The sequence below is a fragment of the Sinocyclocheilus anshuiensis genome, unplaced genomic scaffold (assembly GCF_001515605.1).
Source record: "Sinocyclocheilus anshuiensis isolate Anshui unplaced genomic scaffold, SAMN03320099.WGS_v1.1 scaffold283, whole genome shotgun sequence".
Classification (NCBI taxonomy): Eukaryota; Metazoa; Chordata; class Actinopteri; order Cypriniformes; family Cyprinidae; genus Sinocyclocheilus; species Sinocyclocheilus anshuiensis.
In genome coordinates this window covers 2,741,207-2,752,321 of record NW_015549605.1, presented here as the reverse complement: position 1 = coordinate 2,752,321, position 11,115 = coordinate 2,741,207, and the positions used below count along the sequence as shown (strand labels likewise).

The window sequence follows — 11,115 nt, the reverse complement described above, 5'->3', positions numbered from 1 at the left end:
GCCCCCCCCAAACTCCCCTCCCATTTTAATTTGATAAAATCCTGAATGAATTCCTGGCGGAGACACGTTTAGCAATTATCCCAGGTGGCGACACTTGGGTTTATTTATTTATTTTTTTTATTTATCTGCTGCTTTCTTTATTTTTTTTCTCCGCAGAGATCGCCCCAAACTACGAGTTTTACAAGAACGCCGACGTCAGGCCGCCGTTTACTTATGCAACCCTCATCAGGCAGGTGAGTGGGAAATAAATTAGCTTTAGCCTGATTAGATTGTAATTAATTGCTGCTTGAATTAAATCTGGGTGAGAGCGTCTCGACGTACTCCAGTTTCTAACGTGCCGCTTAATGGCATCTCATCGCAGGCCGTCATGGAGTCAGGTGACATGCAGCTAACGCTCAACGAAATCTACAGCTGGTTCACGCGCACCTTCGCCTACTTCAGACGCAATGCCGCCACCTGGAAGGTAATGTGCTACGGAGGCCTGCAAGGGACGTGGGCCGATTAACAGCAATCGCGCCTCTTTTTAACCTGCCTCCTGAAAAGGACGAATTCTCTCTTTATCTCGCTCTTGCTCACTCTCTCTGTGACAAGTGAAAGAATAATTCAGCCTCTGATATCGTTTTCTAATTTGGTGCAATTAATAGCCGAGTCTTGACGGGGAGGTGTGCGCTCTGACGCACTAATTACTAACCAGCCACTCAATCATCAGCACCTTTTGTTAGACATGGCGTATTACCGCTTTCTCAGTGTCTCCTTTTCATTTTTTCTCCCTCCCCACCCTGCATATTATTGGTTAATTAATTTGAAAGATGGCTGTTTGCCATGTAGACGCACTCCGCTACATCCCTTTTCTTGTTGTTGTTGATGTCGGCCGAGGCTTCGTACACACTATAACTCATGCAGCAAGACAAAAAGCAAAAGAGAACAAGACAAATGGAGAGAGGGGTTAAGACCCGCTTGGCTCTAAAGCGCTAATGCACCCGTCATCCAGGAAACACACTTTATTTCTCAGTACAAAAGGCCTCATTTGTATCTCTGTCCCAACAAATACATTGTCAGACGGGATGAAAAGAAAAGGAGGATACAATAAAAACCATCCTCTATTTTTAGACAGGAGAGCGCGGTGCGTGTCGATAAGATACACAGCCGGTTTTCCCTTTCTATTTTAACTCCGACGCAGGTCCTCTCAAAGGTTTCTCCAGCTCTCATCAGCATGCGAAGCATTTCCCAGCAATAGATTTAGCAAAGTGAATTAATTTGGATTTGGCTTGCTAATGATGCTGGTGTATGATTACAGCTCCACAAGGGTGTGCAATAGCTCCCCGTACAGATACATGCTGGGCCACGACTCATTTACTGCCGGAGCGTGTGTTTGGAGATGCACGGATGAGCGTTTTTAGCCATTTTATGGCCTTGTAGCCGCATATGCATCCCTGTTTCCAGCTCTCTTCGCTTCTGTCCTTATCAACTCCATATTTTAATCTGGTCCCGACTGGAACAAAGAGGCAAAGCAGGGGCTTTCGGCATATTCGGGTCCCTCCTTCTACAATAGCGGAGCAGGAATTTCCATTCGGAGCCTCCCTGCTCTTTTGTGAGGGCCTGGGCACGGCCGGCTGGTGACGGGCTTGTCATTTGATTAACAGAGAGAATTTTTAAAAAGGAATGAAAGGTGATTTAATATCTGTGCTTGGTCTCATCAGCTCAGCTTGGGGATCGAGCTCTCAGCCCCGCCAGCTTATTAGTTATAACTATATAGCATGCATAATAAAAATGCTCATTTGCTCATTAATATTAAAATTATCATATTCAGAGCCATGGGCATTAAGATCAATCAAATCCTGGGATTTTCAGGTCAGATGCGAGATCTGCTTATGAGGGGTTTTTTTTATTTTTTATTCCTCTCTCTCCCTTTTCTTAGAGCAAAAAAACACCCGCCCCTCAAATAAAACATGAAAAAAAATGTAATATGAGCAAAGGTTATTATTTGGCTTCTTTGCTACATGTTTTAATTAGATTCTTTTATGGCGACGTACAATACTCGCCATATTTCTTTATTTTTTATTCATGCTTCTTGATTATGAAAGAGTGTTTATGGGTCATTTTGATCAATTGAATAAATATATTTTTGGAATTTTAATTATTGCTTGATTTTCTTTTTTCCTTTTCATTTATAAACCCGAAGCATCTACATTTCCTAATTATTACAGCCATTAATCTTTAAATAACTGTCATAATTTAAATAACTGCCATAATATGTTAGAACAACAATAGTGCTTAGCAGTAGATAATAGTCTGTGATATGATTGGTTCATATTTTTCGTCAGCTATGAGGCCTTGATTACACCAGCAGAAAGCTTTAAAAAATTATACTTTTTTTTGAAAAAAAATGCACTGATAAATCATGCATAGTAAATACACTTATTGAAGTATATGCATTATTCAAATTTTTTTGTATATATGCATGTTTAACAGAACGCAGTGCGACACAACCTCAGCCTGCACAAGTGTTTCGTCCGAGTGGAGAACGTAAAGGGCGCCGTGTGGACTGTGGATGAAATGGAATATCAGAAACGCAGATCTCAGAAGATAACAGGGTACACACACACACACAAACACACTATAATTGTTTTTCAGATGCTATTACAGTCAGATTAATAGAAATATAATTCAACATTTGTGTTGTTGTGTTCAGGAGCCCAACGCTGGTCAAGAACCTGCCATCCAGTCTGGGTTATGGGGCAGCTCTCAACGCCAGCTTACAGGTAATGTGTGTGTGTGTGTGTGTGTGTGTGTGAGGTTGGCACAGTCAGTGAGAGTCTAGAAGGACACCGTGTGGTAGAGGCAGGTACCTTCTCTGCCAGCCTGGCCTCAGATTGATAGCAGCCTGTGCAAATGCGAGGGCATAATCATTAATATTTATCTAAACTGTCATAAATGATTTGGCTTCGCAGTGTCGGCCAGCGAGGTGCTCGTGGCAAAAACTTTAAAATTTAATTACTGTATATAACTTTAATGTGCAGGAGGCAAAAATGTCATGAGTCTTTTTTTTTCTTTGACTGTTTTGAGGTAAAGTTTTGGATGGTTTCATTATCATGTGGATGCTCGGGCTTTCTTTATTCGCTGTTCGTTTGAGGCCTGTCTTGTAAGGTGAAGAGATTGTTTTTGCAACTTCGAAACTTTCCCGTTGTTTTTTTTCCTGCCACTTTGTGGCAGTTCTCATCTGTTTTTATCATACTGATTCTTCAGCAATAATTTGGAAGTAACTCGATAAAAAAGAGGAGATAATCTGGAACGAGCTGGAAGCCGTGCGCTATGACATGCCGACTGCTGAAAAGGCTTGAAAATGCTTGAGTATAACTATTCCCTCTCGCTCTCTCTTTCTCTCGTAGGCTGCGTTGGCGGAGACCTCTTTGCCGCTGCTGGGTAATCCAGGCTTGATGAATAGCGCGTCAGGTATGATGGGGGCGAGTCCTCCAGGACTGATGAGCGGCAGCCCGACCGGCCTATTACAGGGCAGCATGCATGAAGATCTCAACGGCACACTAGATCACCTGGACACTAACGGACACAGCAGTCCCGGATACTCCCCACACACCCAACTGTGAGTTCACACACATATACACGTGCATTTAGACATAAAATGGCACATTTAAAGTCTGTAATGTGACGTGTTTACAAAATATTCAGCAGGGCTTGATTTCATCCAACAGGATTTGATTGGATCATGAAAAAGGGCTATTTTATTAGCTAATATTGCTAATACTATCAATATTAATATTATATAATTTTTTTTTAATCATGAGGTACACCAGCATATGGTATATGGGGTCAATTTTATGATTTTATGATTGATTTTATTTTGCATTTAACATCCTAAAATAACTAATTATTATAGAAATAAAATAGAAATAATTATTTATATTATTTATAAAAAATATATACACAATTATTTAAGTTCTTTCATATTTTTAGCACTGATTCTGCAGTGGTATGAGTATTCACAAGGATCCTAAATTGTTTAAATTAAATTCACTCATTTCTAAATTCATTCCTAAATTGCCTTTAAAACTAAATTCGCTCAATTCACTAAACTTACTCATTGTTTATCCAGTTTCATTCTAAAATATGTCATTTCATGGAAATAAAATGGGTTGCAAACTGCTCATTAACTGCTTCGATTTTGAGGGATGCTGTGGAGTCATTATAGTTTAACAATAATAAAATAAAGTTAATGTTGATGTTGATGTTATTTAAAAAATATAAAATGTTAAGGGAAGATGTTTGAAAATTATAGCAAAAAGTATTTTTTTGTGCCAAAAAAATTGAATATTGTACTTTCGCAATAATAAAAGAATTATTTATTAATTATAAAAAATATATATATTTTTTTTTTTTTCAGATTTTTTTTGCATTGAACTAGCAGTGGTATAAGTATTCACAAGGTTCATAAATTACATTTAAATTACATATGCATACAAAAAAAATAAAATAAATTTAGACCTGAAGGTTAAGTGTACATTTGGTTCTTGGATATAAATAGGTAAGAAGTGAAGGCTGCCATAATTATAGATTCCCTTGTAATTACCCCACTGTCCGAATCGCAGAGGTTTAGATGTTATATTTTATGCAAGACCGTTCCTATTAATATTTAGCAGCTAACTATATCATTAATTACTTTAAAATCTTTGCCTTTCCATCTTTTTTAATGGCTCACAGAGAGAAAGAAGGAGACAGAGAGAGAGAGCACAGGCTGATGAAAGATTAATGCGGTGCCGGTCGGAGGAATGGTGATATAGAACATGTGCTCGCCCTAATCAGTGATGTCACTCATGCTGGATGGCTGTGTTTACCGAGCCAAAGATAGTAGCACGAGCGTTAAGGGCAGCGGGAAGCGTGTCGCACGCCATCAGACCTGCACACGCTCACATTTCATGCATTTTCATGCACAGAGTTGCTAATGCTAACCCAAAGACCCTATTAGCTAAAAAACACACTGTGCGCTCTGGAAATGTGTGTTAATAGAAGTGTGTTTGATTCAGAAGTGGGACAGTAGTGTGAAGTGGGCCAAATCTGAGATCCAGACAGAATCCCTGTGTATTCACTCCCTCAGGTTATTTAACTTTTAATAACGGACCTTTAAGTCTGGTGTTTTTAGACCCCCCTCTCTCTCTTTCTGCCTGTCCGTCTGTCATATTTTCTTTCTTTCTGGACTGAAGCGTTAAGACATAAATGCTCAATAAAGGTGAAGTCCCTGTTACATGACCTCTACATGCTCAAAATGGAAGAAATATGTTACGCGAGTGGCTTTTTCGGGGCTGCATTTAATAATGAAGAGGCTAAAGAGCACAACATATTCACATTTTGTCTCCTGAGAAACAGAACAATTAGACTAACCTTTCTCTGAACATGTTGCATTAATGGCATCTGTCTGACTAGATGTGTGTGTATGAGCACATGTATGAGGAAAAAAATTTAATTGTTTGCTTTCATGCATGCATACAAAGATAATCTTAAATTTTTTCAATATGAAATAAAACTTAATCATTGTTATTTTTTTAAATGCACTTTATATCAAGTGAATTTTCAATGGATTATGTTAATTTTACTTACTGTTTATCCATCGCTTACTGCTTACTCTGAAATATGTCACTTTATGAAAGTAAAATTGGTTAAATATTTCTCATTTCCCTTGATTTATTTAAGGAATTGTGTGCAATCATTATTGCAAAAAATGTTTTGTGCCAAAAAGGAAAAAAAAACTTCAATATTAATGTTTAGCAGTAATTATTCATAATTCAGAATATATATATATATATATATATATATATATATATATATATAAAGAATAAATATAAATATTTCATCACTGTGCTGCAACTGACCAATCAGAATCAAGCATTCCAGAGAACCATGTAATACAACTTTTTAAACACTATTAAACCCACACACTTGCACAAACATGCTTGAAATTGGTAGTGTTTGCAGTCATAGTTGTCTCTGATCGTTTGGGGCATGGGAAGCGTCTTTGCTCAAGCGCTGTGCCAGTGTCTACAGACACACACACAGACTGGCACAGACTCCGGCTCCAGATTTTCTCATGCCAGCCTCTCATTAAACACAAAATGACTCATCCTGACATCTTAATACAGTGGAGAAAGGACGGCAAGGACTAATCATTTCTCTCTTCCTCTCTCCTTCCTCTTCCGACCTCACAAGCATGCCGCTGATTTATAATTAATGCAAATGAAAGCTGTAAGCCATGCTTCTTCACATTAGGAGTAAAGGCCTGTGTCGAGCTTAATGGAACGTCGGACCGACCGGGATCATTTGTCTCGCCGTAATATCTTTAAGTATATCTGTTTGTTATTGTACGATAAATGTGGCCTGTGGAACGTTAGGTGAGCGTTGACGGTCAGCGGTGTCTTTTATAGCCCTATCAAACATTATTATGACAAAATGGATGTTTACTAACATTATAGCTTCAGTTTTATGGCTCTAGTGTCAGTAAAATGATAAGACCTAATAAAAACATGGTGAATTACAATGACAAATATCTTTTTAATCACAGGTGAACATTCTATGTACTACTTTTTGATACCAAAATAGATTGTAGCATCATTGTTATGGCTGAGATTGCAGAGAAATGATGAGAATGAACAATTTACATAAACAAAAATGCAAAAATTACAGTTACAAAAACTGCATAAAATTCTGGCAAAGAAAAACTATAGACAAATTAAACTAAACTATAGACAAATTAAAGCAGAAAATTAAGACCAATTAAAATGACAAAAACTTATGCAATCACAGGTGATTGCATTAAATCCCAAAATGATGTTGTTTGAAGACTAAAGCTTGATTATTTGTTGCTACATAATATCCTTAAGTGTATATCAGTTTGTATATAAATGCGGCAGGTGGAAAGTTACACTATTTTTTGATGGCAAAATAGATGTCTATGAACATTTTAGCATTATTATCATTGTAAAAATGGCAGAGAGTGAATTTATGCAAATGATAAAGTTGCAAAAATTACACAATTGTATAAAATTGCAACAAAGTTGTAAAACTACAAGAAAGAACTTTAGCGATGAGCAGTGACAGTCAGAAAACGTCTTTTATAGCACCATTTTGTTACAATGACAAAATAGATGATTGCAAACATTATACCAATGTTTTTATGGCTAACATGCCTGTTAAATGATAAGAACGAATGAAAATTCCAATAACGAATTCCATAAACCTATGAAAATTATGTGAAACTGTCAAATTAGTAAAAAGAAATATAACTAGTAATGGCCGATGGACATTTCAACGAGAGCGTATCTTTACTCAAGGTTACATTGTCTGACGACCAAATGCCATTGTGCTTGAATTAATTGCTTTAATAAAGGAAGGAGAACTTTTTAATTTGCATTCACAGGTATTTCTTGAGGGTGTGAAATTTATCATTGTGGCGGTCCGGCGTAGTCGCCCCCTTTCTCTCCAGCGCACGTAGCTGAGTACAGGAGACAGAAACATCCCGGCGCTTCCATATCTGAATATTAATCTATTTTGCTATAAATATTAAAGTAATCTGTACCTTTTAAAATTCTTTTCATATTCAAAGTTCCCCGTGCCATTGATGAGCGCGACCCAGGAGAGAGCAGCCAGACATGGCCTAATACAGAGACTAGTTGATAAGGATTCCTCTCTCTCTCTCTCTCTCTCTCTCTCTCTCTCTCTCTCCAGTCCAGTGGGATTTCCTGATGCATCCGACGTGTCAGAAATAATTAGGTTTTGTCAGATTTATCATGGGTAGCACAAACCTCTCTCCCTGCCAAGGGCTCGAGATCATGTTAAGCCTTGTTTGTGTATGACAGAGTTATTATTCTTGTTAGTAACCCTACTTCCGCCCTCGTTTCGGCATCTCGCTGCTCCTCGCCAAACCGCTCCGAGTTTTTTCACCATTTTTTTACCCTCCTCCCTACATTTATTGACAGTCGGTAAAGATATTCATCCATTTGGAGTTAAAAACATGGATCATGGTGTCCGAGGCAACTGGCAGTCTGAAGTTGATTAATGGTGGAGTCTAGCTGCAGGTTGTCTCCTCACTTGAGAAGTGCCACCACGGCCCCTGCATATTAACGAAGGCCTGCACTTTCTATTAACAAGATAAAAAAAAAAAAGCTCCACTCTCCCCCCGCCCACCCAACAAACCCCCCCTCTTTGCTCCAGGGGCGATAGGATGAGAAATTCTCTATTATTTATAATGGGGCTGCAGCTACTCCTTTTTTCCCTTTTAAATAGCAGGTGCCATCAGTAAACTTCTCAGCGGCGAGCATATTTTACTGTCAACAGTTTCACGTTTCCACACGTGCTTCATTAATCGGGGTTTAATTGCTGTTAACGCTCTTTTTTGCGACATAGAAAACACGGACATCTTGAGTTAAGGATGCCGTGTTGAAATGCGCATGTCTAATCTTTTTTGCGTGGCTGACGAGTTGCGGTTTTTACTTGATTCTGATTGGTCAGTAGCTGCATTTTTGCTTTCAAATATTTTTTGTGTAACGCTGGGGAAACTATATACTGGCAACCACATTTCTGTATAGCTGTACTAGTTTCCTGTCTCTTTCTTCTCATTTAACAATATAATTTGAACTTAAATCATATTAAATATCCATTTATTTATTTAATAAGTAATAAGTGGGATAAGATGGTCATTATTGCAAAATAAACCTATTTTTCTTGTTTTATTAGGTCCCGAATATCTTGTTTATTTATTTGTTTGTTTGTTTGTTGTTATTATTATTAAGACCATTATTATTATTATTATTACACTACCATGCAGAAGTTCAGGGGCAGTAAGATTTTGAAAGAAATTAATACTTTTATTCAGAAAATATGTAAATTTAATTAATTTCATTTAAATTTAATTACGTTCAATTTATCAAAAGTGACAGTAAAGATTTTTATGTTACAAAAAAATGCATATTTCAACTAAATGCTGTTCTTTTGAACTTTCTATTCATCAAAGAAACCTGAAAAAATGTATCACAGTTTCCACAAAAATATTAAGCAGCACAACTGTTTTCAGCATTGATAATAAGTAATGTGTCTTGAGCACCAAATCAGTATATTAGAATGATTTCTGAAGGATCATGTGACACTGAAGGCTGCAGTAATGATGCTAAAAATTCAACTTTGATCACTGGGATAATTTACACTTAAGTTATTAAAAAGTTATTTTATGTTCTAATAATATTTCATATTATTGTACTGTATTTTTTATTTAAATAAATTCAGTATTAGTGTAATCTTTTACGTGTTTGACCAGACCTTCCTCTAAATTTCAGATCATTTTTTCGCTTACACAGGCCTCCAATTTACGTCAAGGAGGAGCCACTAAACATGGACGACGAGGACTGTCCGATGTCATTGGTGACCACAGCCAATCACAGTCCTGAGCTAGATGATGACCGGGAGCTTGAGGAGGGCAACCTATCGGAGGATCTGGAATGACTATTTTGCCCCACCCCTCCGCCGGGGCTCTGCCCCTTTCAGGCCCCGCCCCTCAACTAATCCACAACCACCACGAACGCAAAAAGACTGGAAGCAGCAGGCGGGAGTATTTATTTAGCATGCATCTGGAGACTGGCCCAAATAAAATCGATAGCGCAGATCTTTAGGGACCACAGATGGACAGACATGAGACGTCTGCTGTTTAAAAACAAACATAAAAGGAAGAACAAAAGGACAAGATTTCATTGGAAGCAGCTCGGCCACCTCACACAACGAACACGAGGCTCACGGACTGAAAAAAGACAGAAGTGAAACGGGAGTGAGTCCGTTTTGTAGAAAGCCAACGGCCACATATACTGCCAAAAAAAGAAGTTTTAAGTTTGTGAATATCCAAGCCACATTAGTCGTCGGTGTTAGATGCAATTGCTGGTTCAATTCAAGTTGTTGCTCTGTTATTTTTTGCACATGAGTAGTATCAAAAATTAGTGTCACTGAAACTATGAAAAAAGAACTTAAGTAATGAACAGAAAATGAAGACAAAAGGGCCTTTCGCACCGCAGGAACCTCATAGTACCAGAACTAATTGTGGAACTACCCACTTTTTGGCGTTTTCCGCAGCAGACTTCTACCCGACAGTCAAAGCGGCATTATGTCACGAAAGTGCAGACTCAGAGGAAGACCGCGAGGGTTTAGGGTGCCATTTGGGACAGGGCCCTTTTTTTTTTTCTGTTGTTGAACACCGCTCACAAATGACGTCGCTGTCGACCGGCTAACGTCACTTCCTAGTACACACTGTCGGTGCGAATGAAACCCTTTAAATGGCACTGGGAAATAGTTCGCGCAAAATCGTCCCGGTACTTTAGTACTGTACATTTAGTTCTGGAACTAAAGCGGTGCGAAAGGCCCTAAATTAAAATCACAAAAACTTCTGCAATCGCAGGTGAATATACCAACAAGAGCAAGGCATGATGGGATATTCTCACCCAAAATTACATCGTTTGAAGACTAAAACTTGATCATTTGTTGCTACTTAATATCCTTAAGTGTATATCAGTTTATTATTGTGTGATAAATGTGGCGGGCAGAAAGTTACACTATTTTATTATGGCAAAATAGATGTCTGTTAATATTTTAGCATCATTATTATGTCTAAAACTACTAGAAGGAACTTTAGTAATGAGCAGTGACAGTCAAAAACGTCTTTTATAGCACCATTTTGTTACAATGACAAAATAGATGATTGTGAACATTATACCAATGTTTTATGGCTAATATGCCAGTTAAATGATGAGAACGAAAGGAAATTACAATAACGAATTCCATAAATTATGAAAATTATATGAAAGTATTTCAAATTATTACAAAGAAAAAAGAACTAGTAATGGCCGATGGACATGCCAACAAGAGCATATCTTTACTTAAGATTACACTGTCTGACGACCAGACACCATTGTGCTTGAATTAATTGCTTTAATAAAGGAAGGAGGACTTTTTAATTCGCATTCGCAGGTATTTCTTGAGGGTATGAAATATATCATTGTGGTGGTCTGGTGTAGTTGCCCCCTTTCTCTCCAGCGCACATAGCCGAGAATAGGAGACAGAAACATCCTGGCG

At 37.9% G+C, this 11,115-nt stretch overlaps 1 protein-coding gene across 6 annotated transcripts in view; it reads left to right on the top strand.

Moving 5' to 3' along the window:
• LOC107658869 (forkhead box protein P2) overlaps nucleotides 1-9,966 on the top strand; it is a 78,711-nt gene extending 68,745 nt beyond the window's left edge. For 3 of the 6 annotated variants that reach the window (XM_016447559.1, XM_016447561.1, XM_016447560.1), the window contains exons 11-16: nucleotides 157-233; nucleotides 362-463; nucleotides 2,473-2,594; nucleotides 2,693-2,762; nucleotides 3,390-3,601; nucleotides 9,357-9,966. In XM_016447559.1, coding sequence (XP_016303045.1) covers nucleotides 157-233; nucleotides 362-463; nucleotides 2,473-2,594; nucleotides 2,693-2,762; nucleotides 3,390-3,601; nucleotides 9,357-9,501 — 728 coding nt within the window. In that variant the 3' untranslated portion in view covers nucleotides 9,502-9,966. Of the gene's footprint in view, nucleotides 1-156; nucleotides 234-361; nucleotides 464-2,472; nucleotides 2,595-2,692; nucleotides 2,763-3,389; nucleotides 3,602-9,335 lie in introns of all 6 variants that reach the window. The other 3 variants (XM_016447556.1, XM_016447558.1, XM_016447557.1) reach the window with 1 other exon arrangement.
• Nucleotides 9,967-11,115: the final 1,149 nt, after the last annotated feature.